This window comes from Rhinopithecus bieti, unplaced genomic scaffold (genome assembly GCF_001698545.2).
Source record: "Rhinopithecus bieti isolate Rb0 unplaced genomic scaffold, ASM169854v2 scaffold_35856, whole genome shotgun sequence".
Taxonomy (NCBI): domain Eukaryota; kingdom Metazoa; phylum Chordata; class Mammalia; order Primates; family Cercopithecidae; genus Rhinopithecus; species Rhinopithecus bieti.
The window spans coordinates 1518341-1538322 of record NW_016815820.1 but is presented as its reverse complement, the minus strand read 5'-3'; the positions used below and the strand labels follow the sequence as shown (position 1 = coordinate 1538322).

General features: G+C 43.7%; 2 protein-coding genes across 7 annotated transcripts in view; one reads left to right on the top strand and one right to left on the bottom strand.

The window, feature by feature from the left end:
• The window catches only part of FAM117A (family with sequence similarity 117 member A), an 82991-nt gene extending 75717 nt beyond the window's left edge, over positions 1 to 7274 (bottom strand). For 2 of the 5 annotated variants that reach the window (XM_017853931.1, XM_017853935.1), the window contains exon 1: positions 7194 to 7274. The gene's annotated coding sequence lies outside the window, so the exon portion shown is untranslated. Of the gene's footprint in view, positions 1 to 6623; positions 6716 to 7193 lie in introns of those variants that run through there. The other 3 variants (XM_017853932.1, XM_017853936.1, XM_017853939.1) reach the window with 2 other exon arrangements.
• The window catches only part of KAT7 (lysine acetyltransferase 7), a 43545-nt gene continuing 30375 nt past the window's right edge, over positions 6813 to 19982 (top strand). For both annotated transcript variants that reach the window (XM_017853941.1, XM_017853940.1), the window contains exons 1-4: positions 6813 to 6980; positions 10037 to 10184; positions 15126 to 15302; positions 16731 to 16970. In XM_017853941.1, the coding sequence (XP_017709430.1) occupies positions 6966 to 6980; positions 10037 to 10184; positions 15126 to 15302; positions 16731 to 16970 (580 nt within the window). In that variant the 5' untranslated portion in view covers positions 6813 to 6965. The remainder of the gene's footprint in view (positions 6981 to 10036; positions 10185 to 15125; positions 15303 to 16730; positions 16971 to 19982) is intronic.

Sequence of the window (19982 nt, the reverse complement as noted above, 5' to 3'; positions counted from 1 at the left end):
AAAAAAAAAAAAAAAAAAAAAAAAAAAAAAAAAAAAAAATTGCTTTGTGCCAGGCATGGTAGCTTATGCCTGTAATCTCAGCACTTTTGGAGGCTAAAGCTGGTGGATCACTTGAGACCACGAATTTGAGACCAGCCTGGGCAACATGGCAAAATGCTGTCTCTACTAAAAATAGAAAAATTAGCCAGGCATGGTGGCACGCACCTGTAGTCCCAGCTACTCAGGAGGCTGAGGCAGGAGAATCGCTTGAACCTGGGAGGCGCAGGTTGCAGTGAGTTGAGATCACGTCACTGCATTCCAGTCTGGGCAACAGAGCTAGACTCTGTCTCAATTTGAAAAAAAAAAAAAAAAAGCTTCTGTGGCAGCAGTGAGATTAAGGATGTCTTTTATTTTCTTCTAATTTTCATTTAGTGTTATTACACTGGGTTAATCATTTTGAAATGGTGTAGGGGGTTGAGGGCAGGTGAAAGTGTTCCTCTAGCTCCTTCCTGTACATACTTGTCCTAAATTGACAGAGAGGAAAGACCATGTCTGCTTATTCAGCTTCTGGCCAATGCCTAGCACCCATCAGGTGCTCAATAAACATTTGTTGAATGTATAAATGAAAATGCCTGCAGTCTAAATGTCTCAGCCCATGGTGACCGGGTACTTTCCACCTCGGGGAATAGAGCAATTTGGTTTTGCTGGAATCAAAAAATGAAGGCTCATCCATAATGGCAATTCCCTGGTCTTCTTGGTAAGTGAATTTGGGCATGGAGAACCCAGGAGAGACAGTCTGTTAAAGAAAACCCAATTACCATTGTGGAACATATGTTGCCCCGAGGCCTCTGCTGCCATAACAACATCTTGTAACTATAACTACAGCCCTGGAGGGCTTTGGCCCCATTGAATATGGAAAAGGATGTCTTCATCATAAGACAGCTTTGTGCTCAGATTGACTTCCCTAGGGAGCTTGGATCAGGGAAGGGAGGTAGATAAGTGGAGGAAGGGGGGAGATGAAGGGCAGAGGTGGGAGAAGAACTGCTATTGAATCAAGATCAGAGTGATTTTTTTTTAGCGATTTTAAAAATGTGGTTATTTGACTGTTTAGCTTTGGTGGTTATTTATATCCCCAGCTGCAGAGGCGGGGAGCTGTGCCTGAGCCTGCTGGGATCTGTCCAATAACTTCTCCCAGGGTGGGGCTGCGGCTGGGGGCTAAGGGTGCTACAAGATCCAAATCAGGTAGCCAGAATGTAAGAGAAGCTCCAGGCCATCTCCAGCAAGAGTAAGGAAGAAGGGCCTATTAGTGACTGTGCTGACCCTTTTTAAGGCAGCTGCAAATGAAAATATTTTAATAGGAATTATGGTCACATCAGCAACCCCTGAGATTCTCCCAAAGGGATAGAGACTAAGCCTCAGAAGTTATGAGATTGGCCTGGCTACACTAGCATTGTCTTTAAAAGGCCAAGGCATGCTTCCCCCACCGTACAAGACGGCACACAGAGGAAATGGCTATCCCTAACTCCTACTAGCTACCTCACTGGTCAGAAAGAGGCTTAGAGGAGAGAGCATGGCTGGTTCTGTGCAAGCCTTTCCTAGCTGTGTCAACAACTGGTAGTGAAACATTCAATTTGGTGCTACCCCAACTACTGAGCCCTTTTGGGTGCCAGGCAGCAAGGGAGAAGCTGGAAATGCTGTGGCCATCCAGGCAAGGCTATCAACCTCTGGGAGAAGCAAACAATGAACAATTACATTTTGTATTTGAAACATGGTACCTATAATTTTACTGTCAAGGCAACATTTTAAAGGACATCGAGGGATCTTTCAGGGAGCTTACAAAACTGAGGAGACAAGACACTGGTACAAGTAAGGAAATACACAAGCACACACACACACACACAAAAGATTGCCCCCACTCCCAGTGCCTATTTCAGTCTCTTCTCGTCTCTGGCTAAGGCTATTTCAGCAGCCTTTTAACTGGTCTCCTGCCTTGGGTCTCCCTCCTACTCTGATCAGTGCTCTTCACAGCTGCCAGAAAGAGACTTCTAAAATGCATGTCTCAATGGGGGCCTCCTCTGCTTAAGGACTTTCAGAAATTGCCTACCACTTCCAGTTCAGTCTCCATAGGAGGGTGTTGAACACTCTGCATGAACTGGTTCCCAAAACCATGCCTCTTATGCACCCTCCTAGGCACCCATAGGTAATGCTCCTCCACACCTCTGTACTATTGTACATTCTGTTTTCTTTGCATGTAAAACACATATATTGTCTTTGTTTACTGGCAAACATTCATCCTGTGAAATTCCACTCTTGTTTCATGTCTTTTTTTTTTTTTTTTTTTTTTTTTGAGACGGAGTCTCGCTCTTCCGCCCAGGCTGGAGTGCAGTGGCGGATCTCAGCTCACTGCAAGCTCCGCCTCCTGGGTTTACGCCATTCTCCTGACTCAGCCTCCCGAGTAGCTGGGACTACAGGTGCCCGCCACCTCGCTCGGCTAGTTTTTTGTTTTTGTTTTTTTTAGTAGAGACGGGGTTTCACCGTGTTAGCCAGGATGGTCTCGATCTCCTGACCTCGTGATCCGCCCGTCTCGGCCTCCCAAAGTGCTGGGATTACAGGCTTGAGCCACTGCGCCCGGCTGTTTCATGTCTTTTATGAAACCTTTCCTAAACTTACCAAATGAAACACTCTACCTCCTCCTCTGTAGCACTTCTGAACCTTGCTTATCTTTCTATTTTCCCATGTAATACTCTACATTTTCGTAACTGTGTGCTTACTGGCCTGTCTTCCCTACTGGATTCTAAGCTCCTTTAGGGGAAAGATGGTGTTTTGTCCATGGGATGTAACTCAGTGCCTGGTACCTGGGTGATTAATGCCTGGGTCATCACTCTGTGTGTGTTCAGTTAAAGTGGTTGAACAGAGGTTGAACAGAGTTAAAGAGGTTGAACAGATAAAAGTAAACAATCACTGAGACCATGTAAAGATACAGTCACTAACATTAGAATGTTATAGCCATGACTACAGCGACTGGAAATAAAAATAGCAATAGCCAGTTATTGAGCAATTACTCTATGTCAGGAACTGTGCAAAGTGCTTTACAACACTCATCTCCTTTATTCCTTACAATCTTGTGAGGTGGCTATTAATGTCCCCACATCACAGGTGAGAAAACTGAGACACAAACAAATTTAAAACTTGTCCAAGGTCAGGCATGGCTCCTGCCTGTAATCCCAGTGCTTTGGGAGGCTGAGGTGGAAGGATTTGGCTTGAGGCCAGGAGTTCGAGACTAGTCTGGGCAATGTAGCAAGATCTTATCTCTACAAATAATTTAAAAATTAGCCAGGCATGGTGCTGTATACCTGTAGTCCTAGCTACTTGGGAGGCTGACGTGGGAGGATCGCTTGGCCCAGGAGATCAAGGTTGCAGTGAGTTATGATTGTGCCACTGTACTCCAGACTGGGTGACAAGAGTGAGATCCTGTCTCTTAAAAAACAAAAAACAAAACCAAAAACTTGTCCAAGAGTAATGCAGGTAGGAAGCAGCAGAGCTGAGATTAAAATTCAGATCTGACATCAAAGCCCTGTACTGGACACTAGTAGAGCTGATGATACAATAAACATGATTTATTTATGTTTCTATTATCTGTTTGGGAAGGGAAATGAACAGAATTATCTAGCAAATTGTACAAGGAAAATAACAAATCCAGCAGTTAAGTGCAAAATAACGTATCATTATGCCCTACTACCTTACAAAGAATGAATCGGAAAAAGATTTTCTGAAAAAATACAATTTTACTATCCCTGCTAACACGATGAAACCCTGTCTCTACTAAAAATACAAAAAATTAGCCGGGCGTGGTGGCGGAGCTTGCAGTGAGCTGAGATCGTGCCACCGCACTCCAGCCTGGGCGACAGAGCAAGACTCCGTCTCAAAAAATAAATAAATAAAAAGAAATAAATAAACATTTAAAGAGGGTTAGGAGATGCATCCAGGCATGAAGTAAAGCCTAAGAAAATAGAAAGGCAAGGAGAACTGTCCAGAGTGTCAATGGTGAAGTCTGGTGGTTGAGGATGGCCAGGGGGCAACCAGTCAGAGGCTTTGAAATCAACATCAGTTCCTGCTTGGAAAGCTAATTGTGTTGTGATGAGCATGACCCTCAAAGTGAATAATATATTTGGTTTAAAAAAAAGAAAGGAAGAAGGAATAAGCTTTTAAGATCCTCCCCTTCCCCATTCTGAATATACCTAGCTGGTCTACTTTCAAGTACTATACACATTTTTTTCCTTATGATCATGTTTCTATCCTACTGGTGTTAGTTTTTTCATCTTTCTGCCAGAGTGTACATTTTCCAAGGACAAGAATCATATCTAAATGAAACTGTAAACTCTTTAGTGTCAGCTGCAGTCTTAGGGAATCTAGTGTAAGAAATTAACTAATGTCGAACTCCTGTAATGCTGGTATTTGTGTGGTGGATGCGAGTCGGGATAAGATCTTATTCTAAAACACTAATTTCCAGGGAGGGTAACTTCACCATCTCTGAGTGCTATACATTCAGAGACTGTAAAACAGTAATGATATTCTTACTGAGCAGCAAGCATTTACTGTGGGAAGAACAAGGTTTGAGCACCACTAGAAAGGATGGTAAGGGGTGGGCGGGGTGGCTCATGCCTGTAATCCCAGCACTGTGGGAGGCTGAGGCAGGTGGATCACCTGAAGTTGGGAGTTCAAGATCAACCTGACCAACATGGAGAAACCCTGTCTCTACTAAAAATACAAAAATTCGCCAGGTGTGGTGGTGGACGCCTGTAATCTCAGCTACTCAGGAGGCTGAGGCAGGAGAATAGCCTGAACCCGGGAGGCGGAGGTTGCTGTGAGCCGAGATCGTGCCATTGCACTCCAGCCTGGCAACAAGAGCAAAACTCTGTCTCAAAAAAAAAAAAAAGAAAAGCTGGTACGGCTGGGAGTTGTGGCTCACACCTGTAACCCCAGCACTCTGGAAGGCCGAGACAGGCGGATCACCTGAGCTTAGTAGTTCAAGACCAGCCTGGGCAACATGGTGAAACTCTGTCTCTAGAAAAAATAAGCCGAGTGTGATGGCACACGCCTGCAGTCCCATCTACTTGGGAGGGTGAGGCAAGAGAATCCCTTGAGCCCAGCAGGCGGAGCTTGCAGTGAGCTGACATTCAACCATTGCACTCCAGCCTGGGCTACACAGCAAGACTCTATCTGGGAAGAAAAAAAAAAAAGAAGAAGAGAGAGAAAAAAAGAAGGATGGTATGAAATAATTGAGATATGCTCTTAATATAAGAGATCCTTACCACCAGTTGGGGAGCCAGAACATTCAAATGTAACCTCAGGAACATATCAGTAAGTGCAAAACAACAGAGTAATGGTATGAAATTAAATGCTTAAGTGGTGAGGGGCTACAAAGGAAGAAGTAATGTGAGCCATTTTCAAATAAGTTCTTACGTGCAGTTCAACCTAAGTAGGTTATCAAAGGTATTTATACTAAGCACTAAAAGCTAAGTATTAAATACTAAAAGCTGCCTGTGTCAACACTGGCCCAGGACATCCCCAAGGAGAGTGCTGGCTAAGGGTCTGGAACTTTAACTCTTTAGAGTTCTTTACTTAGCACATCAATCAGATGTTTACCTTCTGCTACTTTGTTCTTTAGCCCCTGGGGAAAATCTCCATCTTAACGGGGGGGAAATCTCCATCTAAAGGGGCGTCAGATTGAAATTGGGGTTAGGTATCCTAACTTAATGACTGGGAGTGCCTGGGTTCCACCCAGCCGCAATTGGGCAAGACTTGGTCCTCTCAAGGCCTTTCCTCCAGAGAGGTTAAATCTTCAACGCCTGCTCTCCACTTTCCAGCCTTTTCTTAAGGCTCTTCTTTCAGCCTAGTATCAGGGACCAACTTCTCCTTCCTAGGCCCTCTCATTATTATTTAAATTTCCATTCTTTTGGGGCTTCAGCTTCACTAAAACATTCCCTCTTCTTCCTCCGCCTCAAGCATCTGGATTCCAGAGGTCATTTGAGCTAAATGGGGTTCAATGCTTTTCTGACTCTGGTACTGCATTCCCGGGACACTTTCAAATCACATTTTTCACCCCAGGGCCCCCAGTGGTCTCAAACCCAAACACAGTGCGGGAAGGAAGTGGGCGCTCGCCACAGAGCTAAATTGGGAATTCTTTGAGTTGTAGCTTCTGGAGAATGGTTTTGCCTCCTCCCCGCGACATCAACTAACTTACTTGCTGTTAGCTAAGGGCAAGGACAATGTCTCCTCTACCAGACAGGAAACTTCCTGATGGCGGATGCTACCCTTTAGTTCCTTTTTCAATTCCCCATTCCCACCCCTTCGACACCAGGATGGTTCTTAAAATACAAAGTTTCTTTTACAAAACATCCCTCCGCAACTTTTGAGTTTATGTAATAAACGGAAACGGCCTTTAAACAATCAGGCAACGAAGGGGTTAAATCTAATCTCAGCAACCTGATGGATTCCGGGGGGTTTTCTTCCTGGACTCTAGAAATTAAAACGACCGGGAAGGGAATTTTGCCCAAGGTAAAGATGAGAACCGTTTACATCAACTGTCAGGCTTCTGCCCCAAACAAGAATGGCTACCCAGGCCCACAAACAGCGCCACTCACGTTAACTAAAAATGGCTGGCCCCGGATTCCACCACTGGAGTCACCTTCTGCCCAACTTCAAAATGGCGCCCACTAGCTTCACCAAAAGGATCTAACCTCCCAGCACCCTCTTTGGCCCGTAACGTCAGGTGACGCGAGACCCAGCCGGAAGTGAAGGAAAAAGCGCTTCAGCCCGCGGCGCCTGCGCAGAACGGTCCAGACGCTAAGAGGCAGGAGGCACTAGGGATCGTCCGCAGGATTGGGACTGCTACAGAGGCCGCCACGGAGCCCGCCGGAGCCACCGTTCCTGCTGCTGCTGCCGCCGCTGCCCGAATCGGAACCGTCGGGCCGCAGCCGCCGGCAATGCCGCGAAGGAAGGTGAGAAACGGGAGAGGAGGGATGGCGGGTTTCTAAGGACAGTCGATTGAACACCGTGACGCAGTTGGCCACGCCTCATAGTGCTTGGGTCCCAACTTCCCGCTCCCCCGAACCTTGCTCAGCCACCCTCTCTTCTGTCCATATCCAACAGAAAAATGTGGGCCCGACCCTGGCCTCGGCCTATGCTTGCAACTATTCCCGCCCTCTGCTTGCCTGGATCCGAGGCGTTCTTATTAATTGGTCGCTGAAACGTCAGGAAGCATATTGATTGGCTGGTGACGCCGCCTGTTTGGGCTCAACGGTCACCTCCCCGCGTGCGGGGGCGGTGTCTGGTCCCGGCCCTAGCGCTCTCCCACTGGCTGGAGAGAACGATCCCTCCTCTCCTAATTGGTCGAGGTTGGCAGTCTGTCCTGTGGGGGCGCGGCTTAGGCGGACCTCGATTGGGTGGCCCGAATCCCCGCCTTTCCGAGCGGGGACGCTGATAGGTGCAGAGGCGGGGTTTTGGAGGCCTCGTTACTTTCCAGGTGAGGGGCACAACAAAGCAGAAGACTCAGTGGTGGGAAGCCAGCGCCCACTCCCAGGGGATCCCACTCAGGCCAGTTGCCTCCAAGCCGTAATCTTTATTTGCTAGTTCGACAGCGCCTAGAAAATCCAGTTGGTAAAAACCGAAAACTTCTAGAATTAGAAGGGACTTAGGAGGTCACCCAGGAATGGCCCCCTGCTTCTTAACAGTTGAACTAACGGAGGTCCATGGAGTGCCGCAAGCCACTCAGGCAGTGGCAGATCCAGAATATAGAACAAATCTAACTCAATTCAACAAATGTGTATTGACTACTTTCTGCGCGGTGGTTGCTGAGGATTCAGAAATTTATTAGACGTGATCCCTGGCTTAAGGGTATCACAGCCCGATAGGAGAAAACAGACATGAATAACCTTAGAAGGATCTAGTAAGTTCTCTGCTTGGAAGTGTATACAAAGTGTTACAGGAAGGAAGTGAAGGAGCAGTTGGTCTGCTCTGGAGTACAATGGGAGGTATATTGGTAAAAGCCACAGGGAAGAGCTGAGTTCCAGGATCAAGCCAGGAAGGAACAAGTCTCACATCAAGGCTTTAAATATCTAAGTAATTAGACTATAATGGTGACTTTTAAGATTCCCCCTTCATTTTAGCTGTTTTCTGTGATTCTTGCTTATTTTAGACATTTTCTGTGATTCTTGCTCATTTCCTGGCAGGTTACCCTTGAGATATTTGGAAAACTGAGTGGCATTCTTGCTCATTTCAGTAGAAATCTTTCTCTTCACAGAGGTTTTTCAGGCTGAAAATGTATGCTTTTTAATGTCTCCTAAAATGATCTCAGCTGGTGGGTGGTATGTATTTTTTTTTTTTTTTTTTAAGATGGAGTTTTGCTCTTGTTGTCCAGGTCGGAGTGCAATCGCATGATCTCGGCTCGCTGCAACCTCTGTCTCCCTGTTTCAAGCGATTCTCCTGCCTCAGTCTCCTAGTAGCTGGGATTACAGGCGAATTCCATGACGCCCAGCTAATTTTTGTATGTTTAGTAGAGACAGGATTTCACCATGTTGGTCAGGCTGGTTTCGAACTCCTGACCTCAGGTGATCCACCCGCCTCGGCCTCCTAAAGTACTGGGATTGAAGGCATGAGCCACTGCGCCCAGCCAGTGGTATATGTGTTAAGGCTCACCAAATGCAGGAATAATATTGGTGCCTTGAAATAGGGCCCCAGTCCTCTTTCTTAATTTCCCAAATACCAGGAGTTTCTTGAAAATGTACATTTTTTTAGTAACCTGTTTGGTGGCAAACCTGTCTTAATCTGTCCTGAGGCTACTTACGGTTTTTGTGTGTCTCATTTAGTGTGACTGTTTATATCTTTTGCTGCAGAAGTATTATGTTTTGTTACTGGGTGGTATTTGCAGGATAGATGCAAAGTACTCCCCTTCAAAAATCCAAAAAAATTACGAATTCTAAACACAACTGGCCCTCAGGGTTTTGAATAAAGAATTGGGACTTACAGTGTGAATCTTTGTATTGTTTTTAGCAAATATTTTTTCCTTTCTGGTTTTGTAAAGGGTATAGTGTTAGTGCTCAATTGATAAAAGTTATCTTTATGGCTAAGAACTCCTCAGGAGGTTAATAATTGACAAATAATTGTTCGTTGAAAAGATGGTTTTGAAAACAACTGTTTTTGAATACCCGTGAGTCTTCATGTGCAAGCTGCCTTTTTGGAAGATAGATGGCTTTCATGTGGAGAAACTTCAAGGGTAGATGGCATACGCAGTAACAATTTTCGTGTTTTTCTGCCTAAATTCTTTTGGGATCAGAGTTGTGGTCCATGATATTTTGAGATAGTATATGGTTTTTAAAAAATGTGATAGCTTTTCATGGAGACATCGAACAAAAGCTACTCTAAAGTTAAATGAGGTCTAGCACCAACGATTTTCTCACTACAGTGAACCTTTTTCTGTGATACTGATCTCCGAATGATCTTGGTTCATACTTAGTGCTAATACAGTTAAGAATTAATTCTCTTCATGGCTGGGTGTGGTGTCTCACGTCTGTAATCCCAGCACTTTGGGAGGCCAAGGCGGGTGGATCACCTGAGGTCAGATGTTCAAGACCAGCCTGGCCAACATAGTGAAACCCCATCTCTACTAAAAATACAGAAGTTAGCTGGGCGTGGTGGTGGGTGCCTGTAGTCCCTGCTACTTGGGAGAATGAGGCAGGAGAATCACTTGAACCCAGGAGGTGGAGGTTACTGTGAGCCGAGATTGTGCCCTTGCACTCCAGCCTGGGCAACGGGAGCGAATGAAATGGAAGCTCTTCATTTATTTAACAAAAGTCCCTTATTTGTACATTGTTCCATTTAAGTGTTCTAAATAAAATGAAGTTGCCTGGTTGGGTGGGAGGATGGGAAATGCTTGTGGAATCCTTTCTTAGGTTTGAACTTGGTGTTTTCGGTGTCACAGCTTGTTTTATTTTGAATGTTAATGCAAACCCTCAGACCAAATGCTTCTGTACTAATATCTGGATCTATGGTATTACAGAGGAATGCAGGCAGTAGTTCAGATGGAACCGAAGATTCCGATTTTTCTACAGATCTCGAGCACACAGACAGTTCAGAAAGTGATGGCACATCCCGACGATCTGCTCGAGTCACCCGCTCCTCAGCCAGGCTAAGCCAGAGTTCTCAAGGTAAAATCTTCATTTTCCTTACCACTCCTCACATCTGGCCGACTGGCCCATCACATTATTTTCCTAGTTAATGTGGAAACTGGTCCCTTGGCTTGGTATAGATGACAGTGCACCAGATGATTGGTAAAACGTGGAGTGAATGCAGAGTTGTCAGGTCTTTAACAATGCTTCTGTTTGGGGCTACTATCCAGTTTGTAGACCCAAAGGAACTGTGGATGGTATAATGGATAGAGATACATGTATGTCTTGAGTCATTTGTGTTTTTTTTTTTTTTTTTTTTTTCTTTTAGATCGCTGTGTCTCCATCACTAAAATCAAAATGTTATCCCTTCACTTTCTGTTTGAATGGTTTAGGCTTAGGGACTTGAAGTCCAGATGGTATCTGACTTATGGTGGTTTGATTTAATTATTATTATTTTTTTAACTTTACTGTGGTGCCAAAGCAATATGCATTCAGTAGAAACTTTTCGAATTTTGAATTTCAGTCCTTTCCTGGGCTAGTGATATGTGGCCGAAATATTTTCTTGTGATGCTGAACAGTGACAATGAGCCATAACTCCCAGTCAGCGAGCCGTAACTCCCAGTCAGCCATTTGATCATGAGGGTAAACCAGTACTCTTTAGTGTACTGTCTTCAATAAATTACATGCAATATTCAACACTTTATTAAAAATAGGCTTTGTGTTAGATGATTGTGCACAATTGTAGGCTAAAGTAAGCGGTTTGAACCTGTTTAAACTAGGCTAGGCTAAGCTATGATGCTCGGTAGGTTAGGTGTATAGTGCTTTTATTTTCTGGAGACAGGGTCTTGTGCTCTGTTGTGCAGGTTGGAGTGCAGTGGTGTGATCTTGGCTCACTGCAACCTTGACCTCCTTGGCCCAAGTGATCCTCCCACCTCAGCCTCCTGAGTAGCTGGGACTACTTGGGGGTCTTATGTTTGCCAGGCTGGTCTCAAACTCCTGGACTCAAGCAGTCCTTCCACCTTGGCCTCCCAAAGTACTGGGGTTATAGATGTGAGCCATCATGTTCAGCCTGTAAATGCATTTTTAACTTATAATACTTTCAACTTATGATAGTTTTATTGGGACTTAACCCCATTATAAGTCAAGGAGCATCTGTAGTCTCTTGGACTTGTTATTGGCAGAGGCCCAGTACTTCTAAAGCCATGTTTAATTCTGGAATGTAATCTAATACACACTTGATAGATATTAATAATTGTACCAAAGTATCAGTGTGGAAATATGGAATTTTGCTTTGGTAATAAAGAATTGAGAATCTTGGGGTTGGAAAGTAGTTTGAAGTATCTCTAGTGCATTTAAGCATCTGTGGTTAGATTTGGAGGGTACCCTTGACGACTCCTGGCTCTTCTCTGGTATTCCCTGAGGAGGAAAGAAGGTTGTAGCTAATAGAGAGAGCTGATGATCAATAGGTGATAATAGATTAGGGGAAAAAAGCTTTAACATGTTTTGAGCACTTCAACAGTGTTGCTTTGATTACTTTTTTTTTTTCTGAGATGGAGTCTCGCTCTGTCACCAGGCAGAGTGCAGTGGTGTGATCTTGGCTCACTGCAACTTCTGCCTCCTGGATTCAAGCAATTCTCTTGCCTCAGCCTGCAAGTAGCTGGGACTGTAGGCGTGTGCCACCATGCCCAGCTAATTTTTATATTTTTAGTAGACATGGGGTTTCACCATGTTGGCCAGGATAGTCTCAATCTCTTGACCTCATGGTCTGCCTGCCTTGGCCTCCCAAAGTGCTAGGATTATAGGCGTGAGCCACCGTGCCCTGCCGCTTTGGTCACTTTTATATGAGTATGTTGCACAATGAGAGAAAACCATCAGTTTTCAAGCAAGAAAGTGGGAATATCCTCTTTAACAACTGTTCCTAACTTTATTTTGAATTTAGGATTTCAGCTAAAGTATTGCTATTGTCTCTTGATTTCTTAAGCTTTAAATTTTTACCACAATGAGACTATGGATAAATAACTACTATAACTCAAGCACTATGTTATGTCCTAGGAACCATGATAGAAAAATCATAGTTCCTGTCCTCAAGGATCTTACAGTTCAGTGCAAGATATAGATATGAAAATTGATCATGGGAATACATTATGGCAAGGGCTGTGAGAGGGGTTTGCATAGAGTACTACAGAAGCCCAGAGGTGGGACAGCCAACTTAGGGCAGCACTCCCACAATGATGAAGTCTTTTTTGTTGTTGTCGAGACAGAGTCTCGCTGTGTTGCCCAGGCTGGAGTGCAGTGGCATGATCTTGGCTCACTGCAGCTTCCGCCTCCTGGGTTCAAGTAATTCTTCTGCCCCAACCTCCCATGTAGCTGGGATTACAGGTGAGTGCCACCATACCTGGCTATTTTTTGTATTTTTAGTAGAGACAGGGTGTGCCATGTTGTCCAGGCTCATCTCGAACTCCTGATCTCAAGTGATCTGCCCGCCTCGGCCTCCCAAAGTGCTGGGATTACAGGCGTGAGCTGCCATGCCTGGCTGCACACTGACGTCTTAAAGGCTCTGATGGGAATTTACAAGTTGAAAGATGGGAATATGTTATTCTCGGCAGATGGAACAGCATATGCTAAGGAAAATACATAATGTTCGTAGAAAGTATAATTGACCATGCCCTAGACACCTGAAGACTAAATATTCAAAACAGCTAGGAAATGCGTAAGCGCTGGGTCTTGACCTCATGACCACAGAATTGCACAACTCCAGGGCTACCATTTACAATATCATCAATGTAAGGTGTTCCTCCCTAGAGCAAAATGTAGATCATATTGTGAAAGGAGGCCCCTGGAGATGTACAAATTGATAACCTTGCTGTGTGCTAACTTTTCTTACCCGAAAGTTTGGAAATTTTCAGTTTTCTTCTTTGGAGAGTCTATAAGATTTCTTCAGATTTTTTGTTTTTAAAATATCCGTTGGGGGGTGCAGTTGCGAGAGAGTGAGGCTGACACCTGGCCTGTGCATCCTACCCTCCAAAAAAAAAAATTAATTAATTAAAATAAAATATACTTTAGAGAGGATTTTGAATGTTCTCACTACAAAGAAATGACAAGTGTTTGAGATATGGATATGCTAATTATTTTGATTTCATCATTACACAATGTATACGTCTATCAGAACATCACAGTATACTCCATAAATATGTACACTTATGTGTTGATTAAAACAAAACTAAGACTGCTAGGGGCTTACGCGGAGGGAGTTGAGCGAGCATCACCACGATGGTGTTGGAGAGCGAGCAGTTCCTGATGGAGCTGACCAGACTCTTCCAGAAGTGCTGGACGTTGGGCAGCATCTATATCACCTTGAAGAAGTAGGGTGGTCGAACCAAACCCGTTCCAAAGAAAGGTTCTGTGGAGGGCTTTGAGCCCTCAGACAAGTGTCTGCTAAGAGCTATCTATGGGAAAAAGAAGGTCAGTACTGTAGTGAGCTCCAAGCAAGTGAATAAGTTTCAGATGGCTTATTCAGACCTACTGAGTGCTAACATGGATGGGCTGAAGAAAAGGGACAAAAAGAACAAAAGTAAGAAGACAAAAGCAGTAGCACAGAAAAGGGCACAAATTTCCTGCTTTCACCAATTAACCACTGAATTGCTGTTTTTTCCTTTGGGTTTTACTTCTGGCCACATAGCTAGGTTTCTGGTTCCCCCACACTGGGTTTTCACATAAGATGTAGGATCCTTTTGCGAAGAATAGCTGCAATGTTTATAGGGTAGTTGTGGTAAGAATCTAGTTTATTTTACATTTGGCTAATTGGTCTGTACTGCATGGTTATATACTCCTGGATTATAGATTAACAGTCTCTGTAGTCATCTCTGTAGAGAGTAAGCTATCATTAAACATGTCTGTTTATCAAAAAAAAAAAAAAACGAAAACATATCTATATATATTTTAAAAAATGCTTTAATTTCAGCTTTGAATTTCTTTCATTTCCTTTGTCATTAGGTTGGAGATATAAAAGAGGGGGCTGAGTGCCTCAGAATAGGTTTTTTCATCCAAAAAACTTAAAATGCTGCATTCCTGTTTTACCTTTATGAATCTATTATGATTGTGCCAGAGAGAGTAATAAGAAAGAAAAAAATCGGCCCCTTAAGAAAGGAAATCGTTTTGTTTGTTGTTATATCTTTGTTAATAGAATATCTGTTTTATGGTGGGTTAGAAAAAGGGAAGAATGAGAGGATGCAGCTAATATTTATAAAGCACTGTGTACCACGGATGATGTTAAGTGCTTCACGTGCATTATCTCACCTATTCCTCACTACAGTGTTATGAGGAATGTGCTACTAGTATTTTCCTTTTTTTTTTTTTTTTTTTTTTTTTTTTGAGGCGGAGTCTCGCTCTGTCGCCCGGACTGGAGTGCAGTGGCCAGATCTCAGCTCACTGCAAGCTCCGCCTCCCGGGTTTACGCCATTCTCCTGCCTCAGCCTCCCGAGTAGCTGGGACTACAGGCGTCCGCCACCTCGCCCAGCTAGTTTTGTATTTTAGTAGAGACGGGGTTTCACCGTGTTAGCCAGGATGGTCTCGATCTCCTGACCTCGTGATTCGCCCGTCTCGGCCTCCCAAAGTGCTGGCCTCCCAAAGTGCTGGGATTACAGGCTTGAGCCACCGCGCCCGGCCGTATTTTCCTTTTCAATAGGTCAGGAAACAGGCTTGGAGAAAATAACTTGCCCAAGATGCCATAGCTAGTTGGTATGAATCACATTCAGTCATAATTCCAGAACCTAAACTATTAATGCTGTACTACATTACATCTCTATACCTGAGCTAGGCTCTTTTGCTTATATTTTATTTAATTAAATAGACATTTTAAGGATTTGTTGTATTTTTTGAAACATGAAGAGGAGGAGGAGCTGCATTCTAATGAATTATATGGATAGGAAGTAAAACAGATTTCCATCTTTTTTCTTTATTTTCTTTTAAAATTGGGATCAGATTCCAGTCCTGTTCGAAATTTGCAGTCTTTTGGCACTGAGGAGCCTGCTTACTCTACCAGAAGAGTGACCCGTAGTCAGCAGCAGCCTACCCCAGTGACACCGAAAAAATACCCCCTTCGGCAGACTCGTTCGTCTGGCTCAGAAACTGAGCAAGTGGTTGATTTTTCAGATAGAGGTGAGTGGGTATGGTATGACTTAGACCTATCACAGAGCATCTGGGTGAATTTCTTTTTAAGGAGGGCTTGGGGCCACTGCAGGTAGATGCCTAATACTTCAGCTAGATGAATGCTGTTTGCTTGTTTCCTTTCTTATATCTTGCTGAGGACAGTTTGATATCAGAATATTCTCAAGGTCCAGAGTAGCTGGAGTATATTAAAATGGACCTGTAATAGGAAAAAGAGACTAGGGCCTTCTTAACCATAGATTAAAAGGGCTTGAAGCAGACTTTTCTTACAGCCATACTTCTCAGCCCATTTATCTCCAAATTTCTTCATGCAGAGGTTACCGACTGGTGAACTACTTCTAGCCTGTCCGCATGGTTGGTTGGTTTGCTTGCACAGTGTTTAAAATTTTTAAAATTTGTTTCTAGTGTTTGAAAACACAGTGATTTCATATAAAAACCTGGATTAATCGTTTATTTTAAACAATGAAAAGATCTGGGAACACTGGGTGGCCAATCACCCATAGTAATAATTGGCTGGAGTTGAATAGTAGCTGTCCCCTTTAGATGAACAATGAGCTGTCTATTTGGCCTTGCTGAGCCCCTGTAGCCATTTGGTTTGCAATTCCTGATTTACAGTCTGGAATTTCAAGATTGAATTGTTAGACTACCAACAGACTCACTCAAGAGTCTAAGTCCATTCACATCTTACACCAAGCCTGTCCAGTGTCATCAAGAAAGACAGTCACTGTCACTTATCTTCTGTCCTGTGTCTCTGTCGATAGTAATTGTTTTTGTGTTTTTTTTTTTTTTTTTTTTTTTTTAGCTGGGGAAAGGAGTTCTCGCTCTGTCGAAAGGAGTCGCGCTCTGTCGCCCAGGCTGGAGTGCAGTGGCGTGAGTCTTGGCTCACTGCAAGCCTCCGCCTCCTGGGTTCACGCCTTTCTCCTGCCTCAGCCTCCCGATTAGCTGGGACTACCAGTGCCCGCTGCCATACCCAGCTAATTTTTTTTTCTGTATTTTTAGTAGAGATGGGGTTTCACCGTGTTAGCCAGGATGGTCTCGATCTCCTGACCTTGTGATCCATCCACCTTGGCATCCCATAGTGCTGGGATTACAGACGTGAACCACTGCACCTGGCTGTAATATTTTTAAAATTTATTTCCATCCAGTTTTGATTATCCATGATTAGCAACTCAGGAGAAATATAGATAGGTGTAATAGGTAAAGTACAAATTTAATTTTAATCAGAATTTAAAGTTGCACAAAAGGAATGGTGTAGAAGTGCCTCTTCATTTTCCACTTAGCTGTCTAGCAGACAAGTAGCTGAAAGTTACTGGTTAAATCATAGAAAAAGAATCTGGGAAGCCCATAAACTCATCTGAATAGTAAACCTCTAAATAAATGAACCTCACTCATGACTTCTACTGATTGTTTTTGCTTTAGAAACTAAAAATACAGCTGATCATGATGAGTCACCACCTCGAACTCCAACTGGAAACGCACCTTCTTCTGAGTCTGACATAGACATCTCCAGCCCCAATGTGTCTCACGATGAGAGCATTGCCAAGGACATGTCCCTGAAGGACTCAGGCAGTGATCTCTCTCATCGCCCCAAGCGCCGTCGCTTCCATGAAAGCTACAACTTCAATATGAAGTGTCCTACACCAGGCTGTAACTCTCTAGGTCAGTGTGCCCCAGCTTCATGACATCCTTTGTTCCGTGGTTCTCTCTCCCGGGATCATCCAGAAATGTTTTGTGTTCTATCGGGGTTTAGCTTCTTAGGCTCTTTGTGGTCATGTGCTGAGTGATAATGAGTTGCTCACTTGAATAAAAGTCTTTCTCTTCTTGACTGATGGTCCATAATAATAGACCTGGTTGTAAGGAAATTAACTATGATGAACAATATAGTTTATCAAGAGCTTTTCCCAGTGAAAAATTCACTCCTTTACCCAGCAGAAACAAAAAAGACTATCTCCAAATATCTTATTGCATGGCACATAGCTCATACTCAGTGAGGACTAGTTAAGGGTAAGCTAGTGCAGAATAGTGATTGCACAGCCATAGCTGTTAAGGAAATGAGGAAAACATTTCCTGTCAGGAGGCTGTGAAATTAAGAGTACATATGAGACCCTAGCCTTCTGTAACTTTAGTAGCTTTAGGTCTTGTGCTTTGTGTGCTTAGTAAGTATAAACAAGATAAAATATTTCTTCTGTGATAAATACCTTATTTTCTTATGAGTTTTACTCCTTAGTGAATTACTTTAGAGATTCTTGGAGTGATTTGAACCTTATTTGTGCACCTTCAGTGAGCTGAGGTGCGTATCTTGGGCTTAAGCTTTTGTCTAGAGTTGGAAGAAGCTGACTGGGAGATAAGGGGCCTTTCACTACTGGGTCTACTTCCCAAATTCACACTTTGCATGTGGCTACCAAGTTTGAAAAACAGTAGAACAGAGTAAGTTACTGCTTGGCAGGCCAACAGTACACTTTCTCAAGTGGTTTTTTTGTTGTTGTCTGTTTGTTTGTTTTTGAGATGGAGTCTCGCTCTGTCGCCCAGGCTGGATTGCAGTAGCGCGATCTTGGCTCACTGCAACCTCCACGTCCCAGGTTCAAGCGATTCTTCTGCCTTAGCCTCCCAAGTAGTTGGGATTACAGGCGCCCACCACCAGGCCTGATTTTTGTATTTTTAGTAGAGACGGAGTTTCGCCATGGTGGTCAGGGTGGTCTCAAACTCCTGACCTCATGATCTGCACGCCTCTGCCCCCCAAAGTGCTGGGAATACAGCGTGAGCCACCACGCCTGGCCTTTTGTTCATTTTTATAGAGAGACAGGGGTTTCACTTTGTTCCCCAGGCAGGGGCGCAGTGGCATAATCATAGCTCACTGCAGCCTCAACTCCTAGGCTTAAGTAATCTTCCCATCTCAGCCTCCCAAGTAGCTGGGACTATAGACATGTGTCTTACCTTTTTTTTTTTTTTATTGGTCTTATTTTTTAGGGATGAGGTTTTTTCTGTGTTGTTCAGGTCTTCCAACTCCTGGGCTCAAGCAATCCTCGCCACTCAGCCTGCTGAGTAGCTGGGTCTACAAGCGTGAGCCACCATGCCCAGTGGTTTTCTGTAGTGTTTAATTAATTTGGATCATTTCCTGGTCTTATAGCAGTTTCTCAGATAATTTCAAACCATCAAAATGAATAAATACAGCAAAGTTCTCTTGACCTCCATACCAGTTGTCACTCAAAGAGGATAATTGTTTCAGGCCTACATTGATTTCCTTGGAATAAATAATGAAAAACTAAGAAAGACAACATATTACACTAGTATAAGAGATGATGGCTAATGTGCTTTAAGAGTTGAAGGGGATCTACGTGCCATGCAACAAGAAAAGGAATTTTCTTTTGCTTCTGCTTGTTACTAACCATTCATTGCTAAATTGTTACTTTTATGTACTATATTTGGTCATTCATGCAGTAAATATTTACTGAATATTGGTCATGTGCCAGACACTGTTTTGAGTTATGAGGATGTAGCTATGAACAAGTCAAAGTCTCTGCCCTCATGGAGCTTATAGTCTAGCTGAGGAAGGCAAATAGATAGATGTATAATGTATCAACTGGAGGTAAATACTGTGAAGGAAAATAAAACTGGGAGTGCTGAGGGTAGGATATTGTATGTGTATATGCATACATATGTATATGTGACATATATATATATGTAGTTGGCTAGGAAAAGCTACTCTGATATGGTCACATTTGAGCAGAGACTTGCTGTTTGAGGATTTGACAATAAGCATTATGCATAGGGAGAACAGCAAGTGCTCTGGGCAAGAGAATAGTTAACCAGTTTGAGGAACACTTCGAGGCCAATATACCTGGGGCAGAGTGACCAGAATGGAGAGGAGGAGGTAGGTGAGAATGGGGCCTGATTGTGTTATTTATGCCCAGGAGTTAACCTCTTAATGGGGTAGACCATAGGGTAAATAAAAAAGATGTTGCATTAGAGGAAAGTTTATTTGTATTTATTTATTTATTTATTTATTTTGGAGACAGAGTCTCATTCTATAACCCAGGCTGGAGTACAGTGGCATGATCACTCACTGCAACCTCCGCTTCCTGGGCTCAAGCGATTATCTCAGCTGCCTGAGTAGCTGGGGTTTACAGGCATGTGCCACCATGCCTGGCTAATTTTTTGTATTTTTTAGTAGAGACGGGGTTTTGCCATGTTGACTAGGCTGGTCTCAAACACTTGGGCTCAAGTGAAAAGTTTTCTTTGACTTTGTTTTTCATGTATTGGAACTTTGAAAAATATGAACCTGAGCTTCCAAAGTATCCTTTTTTTTGAGGCAGAGTCTTACTCTGTCACCTAGGCTGGAGTGCAGTGGTGCGATCTCAGCTCAACCTCCGCCTCCCAGGCTTCATTGAATTGTCTCCCAAGTAACTGGGACTACAGGCACATGCCACCATGCCCAACTAATTTTTGTATTTTTTATAGAGACAGGGTTTCACCATGTTGCCCAGGCTGGTCCTGAACTCCTGGTCTCAAGTGATCCTCCCACTTCAGCCTCCCAAAGTGTTGGGATTACAGGTGTGAGCCACTGCACTGGGCCCCAAAATATTCTTGACCCTAGTCTATTCCTTAAGAATTTTTTGGGCCGGGCGCGGTGGCTCAAGCCTGTAATCCCAGCACTTTGGGAGGCTGAGGCGG